This window comes from Arachis hypogaea, chromosome 16, assembly GCF_003086295.3.
Source record: "Arachis hypogaea cultivar Tifrunner chromosome 16, arahy.Tifrunner.gnm2.J5K5, whole genome shotgun sequence".
NCBI classification, from domain to species: domain Eukaryota; kingdom Viridiplantae; phylum Streptophyta; class Magnoliopsida; order Fabales; family Fabaceae; genus Arachis; species Arachis hypogaea.
The window spans coordinates 142,276,853-142,299,336 of NC_092051.1; the positions used below are offsets into that span (position 1 = coordinate 142,276,853).

The 22,484-nt window shown below is 34.7% G+C and overlaps 3 protein-coding genes across 8 annotated transcripts; all 3 read right to left on the reverse strand.

Annotated features, from left to right (window-relative positions):
* Nucleotides 1-463: 463 nt before the first annotated feature.
* Nucleotides 464-7,629, reverse strand: LOC112755431 (TOM1-like protein 9). Its single transcript, XM_025803516.3, has 10 exons — nucleotides 7,091-7,629; nucleotides 5,781-5,859; nucleotides 4,649-4,747; nucleotides 4,446-4,559; nucleotides 4,049-4,209; nucleotides 3,267-3,348; nucleotides 2,930-3,015; nucleotides 2,546-2,749; nucleotides 1,524-2,020; nucleotides 464-1,299 (listed from the first exon to the last, which is right to left on the reverse strand). The coding sequence occupies exons 1-10, from the start codon at nucleotides 7,189-7,191 to the stop codon at nucleotides 698-700; spliced, it is 2,025 nt and encodes a 674-aa protein (XP_025659301.1). The 5' UTR covers nucleotides 7,192-7,629; the 3' UTR covers nucleotides 464-697.
* Nucleotides 7,630-11,348: 3,719 nt separating this feature from the next.
* On the reverse strand, nucleotides 11,349-13,643 carry LOC140180401 (cyclin-P3-1-like). Of its 4 annotated transcripts, none has more exons than XM_072221394.1 (4): nucleotides 13,440-13,643; nucleotides 12,273-12,441; nucleotides 12,062-12,144; nucleotides 11,349-11,791 (listed from the first exon to the last, which is right to left on the reverse strand). In XM_072221394.1, exons 1-3 carry the CDS (start codon nucleotides 13,641-13,643, stop codon nucleotides 12,065-12,067), a joined length of 453 nt encoding a protein of 150 aa, XP_072077495.1. In that variant the 3' UTR covers nucleotides 11,349-11,791; nucleotides 12,062-12,064. The 4 variants fall into 4 exon arrangements, with proteins under 4 accessions (XP_072077495.1, XP_072077493.1, XP_072077496.1 ...); XM_072221392.1 differs by having other exon boundaries at nucleotides 12,062-12,200; XM_072221395.1 differs by having other exon boundaries at nucleotides 11,651-11,791; nucleotides 12,058-12,144.
* Nucleotides 13,644-13,933: 290 nt separating this feature from the next.
* On the reverse strand, nucleotides 13,934-20,119 carry LOC112755432 (DAR GTPase 3, chloroplastic). 3 transcript variants are annotated; one of them, XM_025803518.3, is made up of 11 exons: nucleotides 19,743-20,119; nucleotides 18,315-18,664; nucleotides 17,286-17,463; nucleotides 17,009-17,155; nucleotides 16,810-16,926; nucleotides 16,158-16,301; nucleotides 15,978-16,064; nucleotides 15,436-15,551; nucleotides 14,793-14,974; nucleotides 14,573-14,630; nucleotides 13,934-14,434 (listed from the first exon to the last, which is right to left on the reverse strand). In XM_025803518.3, exons 3-11 carry the CDS (start codon nucleotides 17,454-17,456, stop codon nucleotides 14,311-14,313), a joined length of 1,146 nt encoding a protein of 381 aa, XP_025659303.1. In that variant the 5' UTR covers nucleotides 17,457-17,463; nucleotides 18,315-18,664; nucleotides 19,743-20,119; the 3' UTR covers nucleotides 13,934-14,310. The 3 variants fall into 3 exon arrangements, with proteins under 3 accessions (XP_025659303.1, XP_072077491.1, XP_072077492.1); XM_072221390.1 differs by having other exon boundaries at nucleotides 17,286-18,093; nucleotides 19,743-20,074; XM_072221391.1 differs by lacking the exon at nucleotides 18,315-18,664 and having other exon boundaries at nucleotides 19,743-20,059.
* Between the last annotated feature and the right edge of the window lie 2,365 nt (nucleotides 20,120-22,484).

Here is a 22,484-nt window from a genome sequence, read left to right on the forward strand (position 1 = left end):
TAGTTTATCCAACTGAATCACTCTTCCTTTGACTACATGCTCAAATCATGTTATTGTTCCATGACCAAAAAAAAAAAAATTCATGTTATTGTTCTAACAACCAAAAACAAAATTAAAATAAAAGAGAAAAGTATTTGACAATGCGGCTTCTATAGGCTACATTGAAAGACGTTACGAAATAATTATGCTACAAAGCCAACAATTAGAAAGGCAATATTATTTCAATGCTGCCTACTAAATAGCAAAGTGATATCCTCTTCAAATACAAACTCCCATACACCTTTCGCCCTAGGAACCTACCAATCTTGGCCATTAGATTCTGAAACATCATAACTATTACAACTCTATAGTCGATTTGACGTAATAATGAAATGTAACACTCATGTTCAAGATTTCAGTCACCGTTAGATTCAATTATCCTGAAACAGGGGTGAGTAATTTAAAATGTGAAATGTCACAAAGCTTCAATCCAACCCAAAAGATGGTCTAGCCTTTTTTTTTTCCATTTTCAAATGTTTCTTCTCTAAAATGAATGTACATATTCCAAATGTCTAAGTCCCAGACAAACAAACAAAAACATTATGTGACAAAAATGAAAAGATATATATTATAAAAACATAAAAGTAAATGAAAAATAAAAAGCAGTATAAGATAGGAGTTAGCTAATGGGTGAAAAAAGCAAACCCAGTCATAGTTTTTACATGCTACCAGCTCGACCTGGAGCAGGTTTTGGCTTCACCTTTGCCATGTCAACAAGGTCACCAAATAGCTTATCTTCTGGCTTGGAAGGCTTCCCAGATGGAGCATAAGATATAGTAGAAGACTGGTAAGAGCTTCTTAAACCACCATCATCTCTAACAGATAAACCATACATTTGCTGCTCAATATATGGAACTCCTTGTTGCTGACCGTAGCCATATCCCATAAATTGATTACCGTACATTTGTTGAGGATACATGGAAGCCACTGGACCAGCTTGCATTTGATTTGGCATCATACCACCCATGTAGGGCCCTGCCATGCCTTGAATATGTTGAGGATGCATGCCGAATTGATTGTGTTGACCAACATGGTTATTGATTGCTGGCGTATAACTGTTGGCAGTTGGCTGCATATATATTCCAGCAACCTGGCCATTGCCCATTGTTTGAGGGCCCTGAGAATTTGCGGCGCCATTTGTCATCATCACTTGACTAACTTGTGGTGGTTGCGGAAATGGAGTGCTTGCAGCTGGACTGCCATTATCTGCCGCTTGAGCTTCCCAGGGAGGGGGCGGCAGTGATCCAGTGTTTTGTGTGCCTGTCAAACGCACAAATATATGAGACATGCAATAGTGTCTTGTACTAGTGCAGAAATGTTGTAGGCTTGCGTTCTCTTCATCTATCCAGTCACAAACTTGGCATATGACTGCCAGTTAGTTGGGAAACAAAAAAAATGAAAACTAGAAAAATTGAAGAGATGTAATTGTGAAAAGTTTACATAAAAAATTATTGTTTGAATTGAACAAAGAAACATAAATGCACCATAAACAGGCGAAGATGGCTGTGGCTGCTGTGCAACCTGACCATTCCAGGCGGGACCTGAACTTTGTGTATAAAGTGACTGCTCATACTGAGGTGACCCTGCGTTTGGTGCACTTCCTTGGGGGTAAAATCCACCTTGAGATACAAAACTCTGCTGTTGTTGAAATTGGGTAGGAATCTGACTCGTTTGGCCAGCAAAATTAGGTGGCTGGTTTAGCTGAGTACTGACAGGTGTAGCTGCTGCATTATTACCATTAGAAAATACATCAAAAGGAACAAGGGCGTTCTGCTGATTCACAGGAGTAGCAGGCTGTTGTTCTCCAAGAGAAACAAGAGCAAGTGAAGTATCTGCTTTTGGTGAGGCATAGTCATCACCACTGAGCAGGTCGAATTTGGGATCAACCTTGGCAGGGATGGTTGAACCATTGGCTGTGGGGGGTGCAGGAAGCAATAACTGATTCAATGTTGAGGATCCTGCTTCAGCACTAGGAGGGGAGCTGCAAGTAAATACATTATAAAAATATTGAAAAAGTATGACGATCCATCTATTTAGAAGGCACCAAATAGATAAGGTCAACTATATTTCATACCTAAATCTATTTCTACATGTTTATACCAAAAAATAAAATAAAACAAATAACAATAACAAAATTTAAATCTGCAGCCAGAATTACACTGCCTAGCTCACTATCGGCAGGATATAATAAACTGATTATTAATGGGTTAACACAATTGGAGATTTTTCATGATTTTAACATAGTCTTGACTCGACTGATATATTGCCTAAATCTGAAAACTTATCCCACCTTCGTAAATCTTTATGATGACTACCACTAAACTAGCACAGAGCCTCAGTTTTGTGAGCATTAACCCTATATTGTGTTCTAATACAAGAATATTGAGTCGAGCACAGTATTGAATTAATTGGATTATTTCTATAAGGTAAAACCAATAGCGGTTTTTATGAATGCAGATAATGCAACATAAGCAAAACAATATCAAGAAATAATAGAGTCAATTACCTTCTATCAATTTGTTTGCTAGAATTTCCAGTATCAACCAAAGGAGCATCAACATCTAGAAGTGCTCCAGCAGTTGCAGGCTTTGAATTCTCTGGGGGTTTTTGATTCTGAGTAGGAGTTCCTGACAAAATAGATTCATGCTTGGCAAGTACACGCTGCAGATCATCATTCAGAGCTAGTCCTTGGCAAAGCAGTGATTCATCACTAGGAAAACAGTCAAAAGCCACCACAATAATGACCTTGTTAAATTCTTCTTAGTAAGACCTATTAAATTCTTTGATCAAAGAATAATTCAACAATTTGACTAACATGAACCAAACATTTAAAGAACATCACGCATGACAGTCCTATCATAATTTCGCAGAAAGGGACATAAGGCCTTACGAAGTTGAGTTAACAAGGTGTACCACTCTCTGTTTGTATGTTCGACACTGCTCCACCAAGTCAACAATAACCTCCTGCCTAAGACCCTGAAAACAGGCAAAATACATTAGGTCAAGCAGGAGCACATTCTTTATAACACGACAATCAATAGTCTTTTTGAACCGAAACAAACCCATATTCAGACATTAGCAGCATGTTCAGAAGGGCAAATCTAATTACTAAAAATTGAATACTCAACAGAAATCACGGCATGGTTGTTTGGGACTTAGGAAGCTATTAAGACCGGATGATTTACGATACCAACTTTATTGTGAAACTGAGGAAGTTCAGAACTTACTTCTTTATTACTAGGGTCTAATGCATTTAGCATTTCTGAGAGAACATCCATAATACCCCGTGCATTCTGAATTTCGGTCAGACTGCCAAAGAAAGATCAATTAAACAAAATAGTCCATAACTGCAAACAGCAATCTGTACCAAAGCATAATTTCCATCATCACAATAATATCAGCATCAGTACATACAATATGAAGCAGTTGGACGTTCCATTAAAAATAAATGTTTTAGTTTGGAACCATGGAAATTCAGAGTTTAACATCTTCTAAGTCAAAAATACCCCTTGACACTTAAAAAACCACTGATCAATGATCAATACCTGCAGTTTTTATATTTAATCATAATCATATAAAGTGAGAAATGAAAGGGAACAATAAGAGATTACAGACAATAAAGGAAAAACAGAAATTGTTCATGCACGGATTCCTCCTTAAGCTATATTTTGCATATTTATCTACTTACCATTATTTCCTCAAAAACATTATAACTTTGTTTGATTTAATCAGGGATAATACAACAACTGTTTTTCTTTCTTTCTTTTTTTTTAATGAAAAAAAAAGTAACAATCATAATACAATGCAGAGCAGATCAGAAAAAGGCATATGGCTTATCTGATATCTGAACAAAGAAATTCTTTAACAGGAATAGACATGTAATGAATTTAATATTTATTATTACAATACTTAGTGTCACTAGAAGAATATTTGCAAAATAATGTCACAGACCATCTTGATAAGTACCAAGTCAACCTTTTGATGACAAGAAAGGTAATTAGAAACATACGTTAATGTTGGGAACTCGGACTCTGCAGAGGAACCAGCTGTGTCCTGCCGAGTATCAGAGTCACGTATGTTTGGAGGGTATGATGCTAATGGCTGTGTTTGTGGAGGTGTGAACACCGGTGCAGATTGCTCAGATCTCTGGGGAAATACTGCCCCAGCACGCTGAAATAAACAAATCCTTTATAAGTTAAAGGAAACACACTTAAATTTTAAAAGGTTATGTCAATATCCAAGTATAAAAGCTCATATTCTAGATCCATATATGAGGAATCAGATAAACATCCTATTGAAAGGAAAAAATGATACATCTTGCTCTTATAAACTGCTTTCCTTATTACTTAGTTAAAAAAAATAAATAAAACAACAAATTTAACTGAACAACATTGTGGTAAACATACCAGCAGTTCCTGGTATGCAGCATAATACTGCGGATATCTTGATCGGGGACCTCCAAAGGCTTCTTGCCATGTATCTACAAGAATCAGTATCTTCTCTTTGACATGAAAATCAGGCTACAATTGGCATGAGAAATAAAATCAAATATTGTACAAGAAGAGGCCTAACATAAGAAAACAATGAAAACGTTCAAAATTTATGATACCTTCTTCTTTGCTATTTTCACCATCTCATGAAGCACATCTTTCTCTGCAACATGCATGTGAACAATGTCTCCGCAGTTCTTTATGATTGTCTCCAGTAACTAAAATACAGCAGAATAGTACAAGAACAAATGAGTTGCCACAGATATAGAGTCAAACGTGTCAATTATATCCAGACTAGACATAATACTTTCTAGCTGAAAAAAACACCATTAGAATAGGTATGTGGCTTCTACAATTCTACCCCATATCATCAATCATAAAATTCAATTTGAAAATTAAAGACATAACGGTAAACTTCTGATGAATCCCATTGTAAAAACTATGACAAAGTAACATGATAACATCACAAAAAATTTCAATTCTCTGCTAATCAAATAGTAAGCAATGATTTTTATGATAATGAGAGTAAACAACATCATACTGGATCCTGTTATGTAATCAAAAGAGTCTCCAAAGGCATAAATTAATGTTAGCAAAAAACCTAGCACAAAATGTGCAAGTTACAAGGAATCCATTGATGTAGAATATAAGGAGTAAATTCCATTTGTTGCTCCTACTGTACTATTGTAGAAGAGTAGTGCTCACATTAGCACATCAGTATTGTTCATCGAGAGGAACTGTAGCACTGTTATTTAACATCTTATTCACGTCTTCTGAATCATGTAACCAATCTCATCTGGTTGGAAACGGACTGTTGACTTCTTATTATTATATTTCCTCTTGCATTGGATCCTTTTATATGGTTTATAAAATAAATTTTCATCAAATATGTTTTTGAGTTGAACTTTCCTTTACCTTCACTAAATTTCTCATCATATTTTTTACCAAACAATTGAAGCACTTGTCAATGTAACTTTACTAATAAAAAAAGAAAGGTATCTTAAAGAAGTTCATAAAATTACAATGAAAATCAAGATTATTAACCGAATAAACATTCAAAGAAGTAAAGTGAATAGATGTTTATGAAGTCAAAATGGAATGTGAAAAAGTAATTGAAGAAAAGATGGCCCAAAAAAGGAAGAAGAAGCAAAAAACAAACAAAAGAAAAAATCAGCTTGAACAATGTTAACATCTGAGTTTATTTTTTATTTTTGTTTTAAAAAGGATGAATTAAAGTGCTAAAGTGCTTACAGTTAGAGCAAGTAGCTGGACTTTTGAGTTTTTACTTCCAATCCGCTTCTTTATACCTTTAACAATATCCTTTGCTTGCCTGACAAATCATAACCAACCCAAGTTTTCAATATATGAAAGTTAAACAAAGGGCAAACTTAAAATTACACACCAAATATCCATATCAATCATACTCCACTTATATCACTAAAAAGAAAATCAAGTTCAAAAATCAAAACTGTAAGAACTCATTACCAATTAATATGGATACATTTGGTAATTGAGACAGGACAGAAATACAGAGATGTAGGGAGACCCAAATTTGTTTTGGAGGACAAAACTAGCCTAATTTTCTACCTTATCAGTCTCAGTCTTGGTGTCTATATTTCTGTCTTAAGACACTTATCAAGCACAGCCTAAGATAGAGACTCACATGCAATGTCTTCATACGAAGTTAATATTGAAAACCATTAGACAATAATTTAATCAAACATGTCAAATTATCTAACTGTTCTCACTATCAACTTCACATGAAGACAAACTACATGTGAGTTTTCACCAAAGCCTAATAAAGAAGATCAAGATAATCCGATAGCACATTTTCACCCATCAACAATACAAAAGAATCACTCGGACTAAACCTCAAACTGGTTTCAACAGAAGGTCAAAATTCTAAAGTCACAGCAAATCAGTCACAGACATTGCAAAAATGGATATTTATCACGAAGCTTGTGGAAAACAACCAGCAAACTAGACATGACACATCAAATGCACATCACCAGAGAAACACACTACATCCACAGCCCACTGTAGTAGCCATCTACTATCACTAAAAATTGCCAGTCCAGTGTACAAAACTACCATCTAGTACAGTCTGAGAAGCGTAGTTTTATGCAGCCTTGAATTGGAGACATAAGTCCATCTAGGTTAACCCTACTTCTGCACTAAGGTTCAAAATCTAAGCCATCCACCGTAACTGATTATTCAAATTCAAAATGTTCAGCCAAAAAATCCCCTAACAAAAAACTAAGAGCACTCAACCCTCAAACTTTGAAGCACGCATTAGTTAGTTCATAAACCAAATCAATAGTTCAGAAACTTTGCAGTTCATTCCAATTAAACTGACAACTCGATCGGAATTCCGTCATAGCATCAAAACCAAAAGATCAAATTCAACTTTAAGTTTTTTGTTAGCAATTCTTCCAAACAATTCTTCCAAAGAAAATTAATAAATAAATAAACAATCAATCAAACAAAGAGAAGTAACGAGAAGACTGGAAGCACAAAACGCTGCGTTTTGGATGGAATAGGAGAAAGGGAAGTAAGCGTACCCAGGGTCACGATTGAGCATGTCACAGATCTCGATGTTCATGGCCCAATCGGGTCCGATGAGCATGTCGCTCGTGGCGCGTTCCACCATAGAATTCACCATCTCCGGTTACCGACGAGTCTGAAGTAATAGAAAGAAGAAAACAAAAGGAAGATCGGCGATTCTCCGACGAAGCTTAAAAACGGAGCTTCCGGCGCGATCGGAGAAAGATTCCGGCTATATAAAGTATAAACGACTTGGTCTTATCTGCTTCTCGTTTCGTCTTAGTTAGTTCCGTGAATCTTTCTCACGAACGAAAGATTGCTAGATTAGCGTTGGCGAATCCGTTGAGGAAAGGTAAGAGGGGTAGAATTGGAAGCATGAAGGGAAAAACAAAGTAGTGAGCTTATGAGAAGTTGCCACGTGTATTCTGTGGGTTTAATTCGCACCGTGATGCCGTTGCTGCTACCGACCACCCCTATTGATGTTGCATCACCCAAGCCAGCCAAGCAAACTCACCCTTTCGGCCAAGTTAGACCAAAATTAAAAGAGTTGGTCTATAGAGATTGGTACTAAAATTTAGTCTTTATTTTTAAAATTTTAGTATTTTAGTACTTCTAAAAGTGAAAACTAGAATGTTCATGGGAGAGGTAAAATTGGGTTTGTTCTGATCCAGACCCGACTCTAAGTATACATCGGTTCTATTTTTTAGACCCTAATTTGGCACTAGATTTGATGAAATCTAAACATTTTCAAGTCACAATTATACCGAATTCAAACCAGATGAAAACCGGATCTTTAGAGCTTTAACAATAATTTATAAAGAAACTTGTTACCGAAAAGTTAATATTCATATTTAAACTTGAATTTGTCCATAAATTCTAATTTGATACTTCTTTGATCTATTTCCTAATTCAACAAGTGTGATTAAAAATAAAACAATAAGCTTATAATTCATATAACATAATATTAAAATTAATTTAGGGTACACATGAGTCGGGTGAAGACGAGTTTGCCTTGACCCGGACCGACCTGACCCGAAATAATGACCATGTCTATTTTTGAGACCCTTACCCGGCTTTAAACTCATTGAAATCACACTAAATTAATCCCAAAAATATTCGAGGGCGGATCGGGGCATGTGCACCCTTAGTGAGAACACAGAAGATTGAAATTTTTAAAGATGGAGACTAAAATTTTAATAACATTTTATATTTAAAATACTCTCATTTTAATTAATTAATTTCAACTTTATTTTTTATGCAAATTAAATTAGAACTTCATTCTTATTTCAGTCTTTATCTTCTACTTTACATCAAATATAATATTAAGACTTATTTCAATCTTTGTCTCTCAAACTCTCTCTCACTTCCAAATGCTACCTTAATAATTTTAAGTTAAATTTCAATTTAATTCTTGAAATGTGACTAGATATTCAATTTAATTCCTACAATTTTATTAGTCCAATTAGAAGTCTCAAATTAACAATAGTAAATCTCAGTTGTTCCTACAATGATATTCGTTACTGGAACGCGGAGATGAAATTTAAATATTCAATCTGGCCTTGTGATTGAAATAAAATACTAAACAAAATCTCAAATGTCCTAAATTAATAATTTATCATTATCTTCGCAAGAATAATTGGGAGCAAGAGTCAAAATTTTGGGAGCTCTATTAGGTCATATATTTTGAGTCTCGAATTTCATTTCTGTGTCAGGAGAATATGCTAGATAAGCTCTAATGACGGAATTTATCCTAGGAACAACCGAAATCTATTGTTGCTATAATTTGAAATTTTAAGTGGAACCAATGAAATTGTAGAGATTTAAATTAAGTATCTAATTAAATTTTATGAGCCAAATTGAGATTTAACTCAATAATTTAATTTTAAAAAATCAACCTGAATGTTTAACTTATACATTCAAGATTTCAAACATTAATTATTCTTATAAATATAATATTAAAATACATAATACATATTAAAAATAGAGTTTAATTTTGATATATTTATAAAATATTTTACACAATTATTTAATTATTTTCATTTTTTTAGGTGATTATTTTACAGAGTCAAAATAAAAGGTAATTATTTTTATTAGCTAGACATTATATAATTAGATGTATTTATAAAATTATTTTACACTAATAGTATATCAAAATTAAATTATTAAAAATGTCTAAAACAAAATATATCCATATATATATATATATATATATATATAATTAAATCCATAATAGTTATTCTTACTCAGACCTAAAAAGCTTAAATCCAAAAGTACACAACTCAACAATGAACCAAGTTCATTTACACTCGACTTGGCCCAATAGACTGGGAGGTCACTCTCACTCAATTAGATACTAACTTGGATCCCTTGACCCAACTTGGGAGGTAAGTTATCAATTTCCCAATTCCCACGACTCTAAATTCCATACATGCAAGGAAGATAACTTCACAAAAGATGGGAGATACCGACTATGATTTCCAAAAACATTTTTGGACTACTTAGTGGTCCAAGTAGAAAACATGTTTTTGGAGTTTTTTATCAATTATTACGTAGTCCTTGAACTAATTTTAATTACAAATTAACTCCATATATTTTATTTAATTATAAAAATAATTTTTTATTTTATAAATTATTATTTTATCAATTATCTATTATATTTATTAACAACCAAATACAAAAATAACAACCAATTATATCCTCCATTCATCCTAATAATTCCAATTGATTAAAAAATTAACTTTGATCTCGTTACGTTCGTCCATGGCTTCCAAATCGTGTTTCCTTGAAATTCAATCGATTAATAATTCCAATTGATTAAAAAATTAACTTTGATCTCGTTACGTTCGTCCATGACTTCCAAATCGTGTTTCTTTGAAATTCAATCGATTGGTTTGAAAAACCAATCGATTGAATGATAACTCAATCGATTGGTTTACACTATATCACAAAACAATCGATTGAAAGTTGTAAGGTAGAATGGTAAAAATCTTAAACCAATCGATTGTTTATACTTTCCAATCGAATGAATGCCTCAAAACAATCGATTGTTGTTGTTACTCAATCGATTGAATTCACGAAAATAACATGGATTTATCAAAAACAATCGATTGGTAATGTAATCCAATCAATTGGAAGGTGATGAAGTTGAATGTTTTGCCAATTTCAATCTGATTGGTAATGGTACCCATCTACTCAATCAATTGTTTTTTATTATACCAATAAGCTATTTAACCAACTTGGTTAAACTTGGTTACCAAAATAATTTCGTCATGTAGTATCACGGATTTAATTAATACTAGTAGAAATACATTTTCTTCGTCCAAACTAGACCAAACTATAGGATCAATGAATAAAGTTAAGTGATAAAAATTGTTCTTATGTTAATACATTGATATTGGTGCAAGAAGATAATAAGATCCTGATCATGGTGATTGAAAAAAAAAATTGGATTAATGAGGATTTGTACAACCTATTTGTAATTTATGAAAGTAGAATAGAATAAATTGTGCAAAATCCTACAGAATTCTGAAAAATGAGAACATTACCAATTGATTGAGTAGATGGATATTTCATTACCAATCGATTGAAATTGGCAAAACATTCAACTTCATCACCTTCCAATCGATTGGATTACATTACCAATCGATTGAATTTGGCTAAAACTTCAATGTCATCACTTTCCAATCGATTGTATTTGGCAAATCCATGTTGTTTTCGTGAATTCAATCAATTGAGTAACAAACAATCGATTGTTTTGAGGCATTCATTCGATTGGAAAGTATAAACAATCGATTGGTTTAAGCTTTTTACCATTCTACCTTACAACTTTCAATCGATTGTTTTGTGATATAGTGTAAACCAATCGATTGAGTTATCATTCAATCGATTGTTTTGAAAAACCAATCGATTGAATTTCAAGGAAACACGATTTGGAAGCCATGGACGAACGTAACGAGATCAAAGTTAATTTTTTGATCAATTGGAATTATTAGGATGAATGGAAGATATAATTGGTTATTATTTTTGTATTTGATTGTTAATAAATATAATAGATAATTGATAAAATAATAATTTATAAAATAAAAAACTATTTTTATAATTAAATAAAATATATGAGGTTGATTTGTAATTAAAATTAGTTCAAGGACTATGTAGCAATTGATAAAAAAACTCCAAAAACATGTTTTCTACTTGGACCACTAAGTGGTCCAAAGGTTTCTGGACCACCGAATCCTGAGCCCAACTACTCTATAAAAAAGTCTAGGAACCAGCAACTTTTTCAAATTCTGGCCAACATGTAACCAGCAAAGAAAAGTAAGTTATTGGATGAAATTTCACACTAATCTTACACCATTAAAATCATCATTGATGACTATTTAATGGCTACAAATCACAAAAAATGTTAGCCCCTAACACTCCTCCTATTCTATAAACATTATGCTCCGTGTACACCAATTTCAACCACTACATACAAATATGTATACAAATACAAAAATTCAAAAATTAAAAACCAAATCCAATCTCACTCAACACTACCCTACTCTCCCCAATTTCAGTTACACCACGATTCTCTCTGTTACAGGCGCGATTTCTTCCTCTAGGCGTGATTCTCAGCTGCGCTGCAATTCCCAGGCACGTTCTTCAAAAGCTCATCTCCAACTTGTTCAATTCAGATGTGCTTACTCCTCCAACTTACATAGTATGCATTGTTGAAGAATCTGCAGAAACAGCAGAGCACTTAATTAAAACATTACTTGGTGTCATTTTCAACCTACTAGATGAGTTATATTGAGTTATCAACAGTCAATAATATTCTCTTCATTTCCATTTAATCATTTATATGTTAATTATGTTACTTGGACCAATGTCAATTGATCAATGACGCACCAAAAAGCAACCGTGACAGCTAAAAAGAATCAGAGGGAATAAATTTTTAGACAAAGTTTCAAAATTACTATTAGCATTCCTGCAATTTCAAACTCACTTACGCATCATCCATAAACTTCGCTGCAACCATAATGCTTGTTATCAAAAGCCGATGCACGTTTGAAGTCAATTTGACCTGTGTGTGCTGAAGAAATCTATCAACATATATGTGTGCAACAACAAAGCAAGAGGGGCTGCATCCTGCGTACTTGAAAATATATTTTTAAACACTCAAAGTAGGTGCTCTTAAACCATGAAAAACAGTAACAACACCTTTCACATGCTTTGCTTCAATTTGTGTTTCATTCCTCTGAACCGATCTCTTAAGAAGTGAAGAAAGATGTGATAAAACCCTCGAAAATCCTACTCCTTTGAGTCCCAACGAAAGGTATATATCTGAGCTGACATCCTCATTTCCAGCGCCACAATCTCCATATCTAATCTGCAACGAAACAAATAATCATTAAAGGGTAATCCTATTAACATGCATTTTTTCCAATTCTTGGAACAAATCAACAACCTCAACAAAACAACAAATTATTAGAACTTAGAACAAATGTGGCTAAAGGATAACAATATATATTGGGCTGAGTTTGTGAAATGTTAAAAATAGTTATGCTCGGCATCCGGTTTATAATATCGGCAAAGTGATGAAATTCAGAAATCCCAAGTTCTCTCAACATCTTCTCCATTCATGAACCCTAACCCTCAATTTCAAAATATGAAATAAATCATATTATAGCTATTAGCAACCTCCCATTCTGCCATTTTCAGTCACCATACTTCAAACTTCACATAGTCTCAATCATGCCATGAGAACTTTCATAGTTTGGTTAGATCTAAGCAAACCCCATTGATTGGAAATCTAGCATTAGCAACATAAGAGCATAGATACCCCTAGATCTCCGGAATCTTGTTTCAATCTACAACCACAACTACGACTACAACAACAACAAATCCAATCTAATTCAACGAATTTTCCTATCACACAATACAAGCTCTCCACAATAATTAACAACAAAAGAGGATATAGCTCTCAAAATTTGCTTAGCTGGGAAGGAACCAGCCTCAGATCTTACAAAGTTAACTTCTTTTACTTCCACATAACAACCTCAGAAACTAAACTAAACTACACCAAAGATATCCATCACAACCCTATAATAAAGATAGAAACTTTGAGCTATGTTCTTAATTCCCCCATCAAAACTCATTATAGGAATTGTCAACACTCAAAAAAACTCAAGAAGAAATCAAGAAACTCCCAAACTGGCAGTAATAATCTATTTCTCTAGTTCACAATAAGTTTCACTTTTTTTTTTTTGGTGAACAAGTTTCACTTTATTTTATTGTGTTAAAATCTTGCTTTCAAAAACGAAATACATATTACATATTCTAATTTATTATTTATTATTATTAAGAATGAAATTCATCGAAGAGAACCTTCAGAAGCTTGAGAATGATGAACACATGCCAATCGGGTCTGAAGTAGTTTTTCCTTTGCCGCAATATCCGACAGCAGGGCTCCCACCAAGTGAAGCCCGACCTCAAGGATCCGAACGCGCCACTCACGGCGATGAGAATTCGATGCAAGTCGACTTGGCACGACACACAGAGGAGTTCCAGCGGAGGGCATAGCAACAGCATGACGGGCGGTTGAGCTCCACGGACCAGCGGCACGATAAGAGAGCTACACGTTCACAAAGCTATGTGTCCACGTTCACAGAGACGGATCCTAATTTTGCGGAACAAATCCTAATTATTAAAAATCCTATATTTAGAAAAGTTGTTCAAGTTAACTGATGGTATAGTTGGCCCTTATACTTACCATCCATTCGTATTTTGTGGTCTAAGGTGGTCTAAGGAGAGAGAATGATCAAACCCAAAATATGTGGTGTGGCTTTAGAATTAGAGTATATGCTTGAGAAGTGGCAATATGTGCAATTTCCTCAATTTGATCATGCTTTGGCCTAATCATAATGTTTATCTTCTTTCACAATTTTATTATCTCTAACGCTAACAAAATTAAAGATATACATTGCATTAATACATTATACAGACATAGCTTACATCGAGCCAACTAATTCCATGGTAACAGCAGGAAGCATTCTTTGTTTGGTGTAACTTAAACTCTTCAATGGTGTTGTCTTTCTCAGAACATTCACCACCTTTGTCCTCCATTCATGTCATTCATAATCACAATATCCATTTTTTCACTTATCACCAAGGAGGATTGAGTTCTAGCCTTGGAGGTATTCTTACCTTCAATTCAAGCTTCACAAGAGTTCTAGTTCGAAAGCAAACACCACATCCATCATCTCGGAGGCCTCTCCAGTGCAGTCCAACCGAATTTACCTTTCCTAAAATCTGCAAGGACCCGAAATGCCGCTTGTGGAACATTTCCATTAAATACTTGGAGTGCAAGCTTCTCTACAAATCTGCAGTGTCATAAAAATATGTTATAAATGAAACCAAAACTATATATATTCTGAAGAGACATGCCTGTTCAACACGTTTTACCGCATAAATGATAAATCGATGCAATAAAAACAGATTTAGAAAAATGAGGGACATACGTTTTGCCGCATTGACTATCTACATCAATCTTATATCGCTTGCGAAGAGCATCTCCACCTGCATTGAGCAAAGGCTAAGAATCATAAGTTTGAAGAAGGGAAAAGGGGAATCAAGATGTTGTCACAAAGAAGCCCATCCATTTTCAAAGATCCAGAAATTGTTATCTTGTGCTTAGTAAATAAATAACCAAACAATTAATTGGAACGGGGTCGTATGTACCTACTGCCGGAAGCTTTGTAAGCATCTGCACAAGAATTGCAGCAACATCAGTGACATCATAGGACCTCTCTCCAATATCATCACATATGGCGAGTTTTATAGCAGCTGATTGGTCACTGATTCGCATTGGAAGTATCCCAGGAGAATCCAACAGTTCAAGATCTTTTCCAAAACGAACCCACCTTTTGCATTCAGAAAGAAATAGATAAGTTTATGTATAATTAACTTCACTGCCGTTGAGATATCTACTATCATTTCTTTTTTGAGCTAAAACTTCAAATTTAGACAGAACAAATTAGTTGTATTATACTATTATTGTGGGTAATCTTGTTTTTGAAACTATTAGGACTTGAACAGAACATACTGCCATTTTCCTCTAGGTGTGTTTTATTTTAGTCACTGGAGGAGACTAGTTCTTATATTACTGGAAAGCTAGAATAAATTAAGTCGCAGTCGTGTTTTAAACCCTAAACCATAAATCCCCCAGCTGTTGAACACTGATAAAAGTTCAGACTTAAGTACTCAACATTAGAAGCCATTAGTTTCAACTTAAACAGAATACAAGTTCATGAACAATTAAGAAACTGTTCCAATTTTCAGAACACTTTCAACCTCTTGGTAACAAATAAAATGAATAAGTTACCTCAATTCTCTTGTAACTCCTGGTCTGGGGGCTGCAGGGCACATTCTTCGCTTTAGTAAACGGTTTATCAACGATGACTTTCCAACATTAGGGTATCCAACTATTCCAGCTCGAACCTTTACACAGTGACATGAATAATTCACATCAACTTAGTTATATTTATTTGAAACAAGTACTAAAGAGTGAGAACTAGTGTAAAACTTAAAAGAAAAATAAACTTATTTTTTAAAATGAAAAACACAAGAAATAGCCTAAAGATTATACACAGCAATCAAATAGATTATTTTGGTTATGCAATTTACTGATCCAAACTTACACTCAAACAATCTGTTTCACTATATTTATATCATTTAGGAGTTATAAGAATGCTGCAACAGAAAGAGGTACAAAATTACTACCCATACGGTTTAAATTATGTTTTCCTTGTATAGATATTGGATAAGGAAAGGAATTCTTTTGAGCAATAATGGAAATTCTTTTGCCAAATAATTATTAAAGGAATGACACAACTAAAATTGACACTTAATTGCTACATAACCCACCGGACGAGGAAGCAGTCCTTTGGCTCTGCGTTTAATATTTACATCGGCTGCTAATTCCTTTGCTAACCGGCCTAGCTTCATTGTACCCTTTGCAATACATACAACACAGAATTAAGTATGTGGCATGTGAAACTTCCTAACAAGACATCTAAAGAGCTAGAAAGAAATTAATTTATATACCATTCCAAGTTGCCCGTTGGAGAAGACCACCTTTGTGCCTTGCTTAGCAAAATAAGCTGCCCAAGAATTACGGTCGGCAGTTGATATCATGTCTTCTCTATTCAGAACCAAAATTCTCCTTCTATTACCAAGCCATAGATCCATCTATACAAGTAGAGCAATTGCGAGGTCAAGAGTTTACATGTGTTATCTTTATCACAGTGCCAAATGACTAGATTTTCCATTGGTTGTAGGAGTGTCACCAATATTCTATGCCCCCATTAAGAAGCACAAAGAATCCATGGAAAATGGCTGGCACCTTATGACAAAACAACTTTTCAGATAAAGAGGCCACAATCGACAACAAAAATAATTAAAAAAAAAAAAGAGCAGCCTGATGCTCAAGCATCCCACATTGTGCAGGATATGGGCAAGGTCTACACCCAACCGGTGTTAATCTAGACGACCAAACATGATATATACATCCATGACTGATTTTGCAGTTTGGACCAGTACTAATCTAGATGGGCATAACATGATATATACAACAGTGACTTATTTCGTTTGAACAAATAACCTTGAAGTTACTTGGAGATAACTCAAGCATTGCTCCAAACTGGTCTATTGATCAACAATATAGAATCCCCCAACCAAAACAAACAAACTAACTTGCCTGTGGATGAGTTGTGGACATTGGAATTCTGCCATCTCGCACCTCAATGACAACATCCATCAACCTAAGCTGCTCCTTGAGTTCTTTCTCTGCTTTTGCAATATGACCAGGAAACCACTGCCCAATTAACCCTCCACATAGAATTAGCTACAGCAACTAAGTTTATACATAGGGCAACATGAATTCAAAACAATAATACCTGCACAGGACGCAATGCCTTTGTCCAGTAATAAAGATCATTGTCAAGATCACTCCAATAATCTTTATCTCCTTGGAAGCCATCAAATACATTATTGCTATTCACATTGACATTGCCATATCCATCATGGCCTTTCGCACCAACAATCTGCAAATTTTACATCACAATTAAAACTATTCAAGAACACGTCCTAGAATCTAGATAATTCCAAAAGAATACGGCAGTGTTTGTTTGGTGATAAATATTAGAACTTCAACGGAAAGGGTTGGTTTCTTACCTGAATGGTAGGAGAATGGGAAGAGAGGTTGGGTGTGGCAGAGAGAGCTGATGGGGAAGACCTCCCTCCTCCGCCTCCGCCGCCGGGAAGAAAGAGAGAAGGTGTTACTGCCGATGAGTTGTGGAGCCATAAACTTGAAAGCTGAACACTCATAACTATGCTGCTGCTCATTTCTCAGCTGGATCGGTAACAACCACAACGCAATTTTAGATAATTCTATAGGAAAATGGAAAATATCTCCTTTTAAAAATAAAGAAAAAAGAATACTGCAATTTTTTGCTCTAATATTTTTCTTTTGTAATTTAATAAAAAAAATTACACTGCACATTAAAAAGGGGAAAATTCTCAAAACCAAAAAAAAAAAAAAAATTCAAAAATGTGGTAAAACGTGTTGAACAAGTGTGTCTCTTCAGAATATACATAGTTTTGGTTTCATTTAGAACATGCTTTTATGACACTGCAGAATTGTAGAGAAGCTTGCACTAGTGTTTAATGGAAATGTTCAACAAGCGACATTCCAGGTCTTGGCAGATTTTAGGAAAGGTAAATTCGGTTGGACTGCACTGGAGAAGCCTATGAGATGATGGATATTGTGGGGTCCGCTTTTGAAATCAGAACTCTTGTGAAGCTTGAAGTGAAGGTAAGAATACCTCCAGGGCTAGAACTCAATCCTCCTTGGTGATAAGTAGGGGTGGCAACGGGTCCCCATATCCGTCCTACCGTCCCTGACCCCACGACTAGTAACGAGGACCCCGTATCCGCTGAGGATTGGGGTCTCACGGATATCCGCGAATTTTTTAGAAAAAATCTAAAAAATAATAAAATTAAAACAGAAATCACATAAATCACAGAGATATAAAATCACAGAACAGAAATTAAAACAGAATATAAAATCAATTCCAAACCATAAAATAACAAAATCCAAACACGAATAAATCACAGGAATATAAAATCACATAAATCATAGAAATGACAACAATGCTATAATAATTAACGTAAATGAAAATCACAGAAATCATAGCCACTTACCAGAAGAACGACTCTCCTCCGGAGATGACTCTCCTCTGGATGGCGACGAAGATGATACTCCTCTGACGCGACGAATACGGCGACGGTTCTTCTTCTCCCGCGACGAAGACAGCGACGGTTCTGCCTCTCACGCGACGGCGACGGCGCTGCCTTTCGCACGACGACGACGTTCTCCGAGGTTTCTCAGGCGCCGCGACGACTGCTGCAGCGCCGGTGACTTTGAGAGTGAGAAGGGGAAGCAGTGAGAAGAGGGAGAGCGCCGGTGAGAGGAGAGGGGGAGTGAATCTCCTGTGAGGCACTGATAGGGTTGGTGGAATGGTGGTTGGCTGCGAAGAGGGGGTGTGTGGAAACTGGAAACAATAGGGTTGGATATAATGAATTCAAAAAGTGTCTAAATATAGCATAGTTATCAGAACCGAACCGGTAATCAACCCGGTCATGATTAACCCGATCATAATTAAAAAATATATAAAATTATATAAATAAAATTAAAATAATGTTTTAAAACTTAAAATACAAGTCTTTACAAATATTAATTAACATAATAAACTAATCTCTAGTACAAAATACTGTCTCAATTTAAATGAACAAAAGCGATAAAAAGATAACACATTTTTAAAAGACAAGTCTTTGCTGATGATGCTTGTTCTTAAGATAGTGGTGTTTCTGATGGTGTTTGAGATGAAGACATTTTTAAAATTCTAGCAAAAGAAACAAAAAATTTTCAGCAATAAAAGATTTAGCAAAGTGAATTTTTAATCAACGCAGCACCAACCACCAAAGTTCACTAATGACAATCAACAACAAATTCAACTATTCAACTCTGTTATCCAGCAACAAAATTCAATCCAATGAAGTTATCCAGCAACAAAAAAAATTGCTCAGCTTTAGCTATAATTATAAAAAATCAAATACAGGATCAACAACCACCAGATTCAACAGCAATTCTAATTAAAATTTCCTCAAGTTCAACAACAATTATAATTTATCAAGTATTTAACTCTGTTATCCAGCAACAAAATTCAATCCAGTGATGTTATTCAGCAACAAAAAAAATTTGCTCAGGTTAAGCAACAATTGTAAAAAATCAAATACAACAGCAATAAGCACCAGATTCAACAGCAATTCTAATTAAAATTTGCTCCAGTTCAACAATAATTTCTAATTTATTCAAGTAATCAACTCTGTTATCCAGCAACAAAATTTAATCCAATGGTTATCCAGCAACAAAATTCAATTTAATGGTTATCCAGCAACAAAAAATTTGCTCCGGCAACAATTGTAAAAAATCAAATACAACAGCAACAACCACCAGATTCAACAACAATTCTAATTAAAATTTGCTCAGGTTCAACAACAATTCTAATTTATTCAAAATTGACACTGAACCAGTGAAAGAACAGGGTCGAAAATTCGAAGGGAGCTCACCCAGTTGACTGGTTCCGAGACTGCGATGAAACAAGAAGACAACGACCACCACCACCCACCGATGGAGAAGATGCTGCTTGACTGGTTCCGTTTGCTTCTGCCGCCGACGAAGCGAACGCGGGGCACGAGACCGCGACGACGAGCTTATGAGTGCGAGACCGAGAGAGTGACGAGGTGACGCTGTGAGAGACTGAGAGTGACAACTGACGAGGTGAGGGGAGAGACGAGAGAGTGACGCGACGAAGGTGAGGCCCTCTGGAGTGTCGAGAGAGAAGAGAGATGAGGCTGGGGTTGGGGGGGTTTCCATTCAGATTACTAGATTAGGTTTGATTAAAGGGGAGGCACTTGAACGACGCCGTTTTTCAGGCAAAACAAAATTAAAAAAAGCAAAAACACAACCCGGCCGGATTGCATTAACCGGCCGAATCAAACCGGTTTTTACCGGTTCTCATACTTGTCCAGTTCAATAAGTGACCCAACTTAGCCAAATAATCGGGTGATCGAATTTTCGGTCGAACCGACCATATCGAGTAGAATTTGATAACTATAAAATATACTGCTTAAAATATAAAACTATTTTTCTTTTTATGTAGAGAAATTAATTTCTTATTAATTTCTTATATGTTTAATATCAACAAATTACAGTAGAAAAAATATAATAAAATTAAGAGTATATATGTAATTATTTTTTTTATTTGAATATGTAGGTATTTTGGCTAAAAGTATATTATGAAATTAAGAGTATGTAAGGATTTTTAAAGTTCTTTTATAATCAACATATAGTCTATATTGTTGAAGAGATACAAGACATATCTTTTTTGTTCTTTTATAATTTACATTTTCCAAAAAGAAATATCCGAAGATTTAAAACATTTACGCTAGATCTATGATTCACATAGAAGATGGTCTGTCTTATATTTACATTTAAAACGTTTATAATAGCAAATTCAATGAAATAGTCTTTCTTATATGATTCACACATCCCACGTGTACTTATCAATTATACTGAACAACATAATGGCAATAAGTTTTCTCTGTTTTTAGACCTTCCAACCTAACAAATTGCGCATAATTGTTAGTAGTTGTTCGTAATTATCTTAAGCTTTTCCTATCTTTCTTCTAAGTAGGAGTTTATGCGCCCTCAAAATTGTTGAAGCAAGCCGGATCACAATGTTTATCCAGAATCATCCCCAACTTCTACTTAACCATTTTGGAATCACGGCTAAGCTTCTAATTTGGGATTTCAATTAAGAGTTAGCACCGCCAGAATATGCCCAAGCTCTTCCACTTATTTTGATTGAGGATAAGAAAAATTTAGGACACAGTAAAGAGTAAATAGATTTTTTCTTTTTTATAAATAACCATCTTGAAGCTCTCAAGGTCCTCATGCAAAACATATATTAGGCATTGATGTAACATCTGAAATAATATTGTTATGAAAGAAGGACACCCTGCATACGCTGATACACAGAAGCATAAGAATAAAGCAGCTTATTTAATTATATATGCTGCTAACATTCCAAGATTTTAGATCTTACATATTTGTGACTCTTTGACACGAGAGAAGGTATACCCTGTTCATACCTGAAGAAATTAAGAGGATCAACCTTGGTCTTCACATGTGCCAACCTACTGAAGTTGTTCTTGAAATACTTCTCACCCCAAACGCTAGCTTACTTATAGCTTGAGTAGCCATTAATGTTATTGACCCCAATGCAAGGTCTCTATAGTTGACATATGCAGCTCTAGGAGACTTTGAAACAAAAGGTTCCATATAGCTATATAGCCTTCTAAGTCAAATGATGTTCCTTTGTGCTGCTTCATCCCCTTCTTCCTGCCGAAAAACTAGGTAAAGAACTAAGCACTAGTTTCCAGATCTGTCTGAAAAGGGAAGTTCAGACTCAGAAATCTCATCCATTCTGCCCCCAAAAGGAAACAATTGCATAAATACACCTTTGCCCTCATCCTTCTAATGACTATTTGTTACCCAGATCGAACATTTTAGTCCCAACAAAAATTAATACACATATCAATCCCCAATGTTTTATTCCGACAGACAAATCAGTCCCCAATCTATTTTCCGGCAGAATAATTATCCAGATCAGTTCCCAAAGATTTTAAAAATGAACATTTTAGTCCAAAAAAAACTAATGTACAAATCAATCCCCAACATTTCTCTCTGTTAGATATAATAGTCCTCCGTCCAAAAATAAAATAAAATAAAATAATTATTATTATTAATTGAACAATAATATTATACTATATTTTTTGGACAAAAATAATAATAAATTTATTCATTAAATTTTTATATAAAAGAAAAAGACTTGCATATTTTTTTCTAATTTATTAGAAAAAATCTCTCTTCAGAAAGAGAGAGAGAAAACGACGGGGTCATTTTTTTTGTTCCTAAGCGTATTTTTTTGTGCAAATCAAAACAAAAGGAGTAAACACTCAATCTGGTCCTTGTCCATTTTTACAAAGGATAAAGCGATCCCTGTCCAAAAAAAATGGACACTTCGACCCTCAACCTTTTTATTTTGGGACGATATGATCCCTCTGTTTAAAAAATTATTTAAATAATAACAAAAATTGATTTTGTGAGGTTTTATTTGTATTTTGTGAGTGAATGGGGGTGGTACCTGCAAAGACACTCCGATGCCTAAGTCAGCAAAGGGTTAGCAGGTCTAGAGAGTATTGGAACTTAGAGATACTTGAGGGGTGTCAGTGTATTTATAGTGGTGA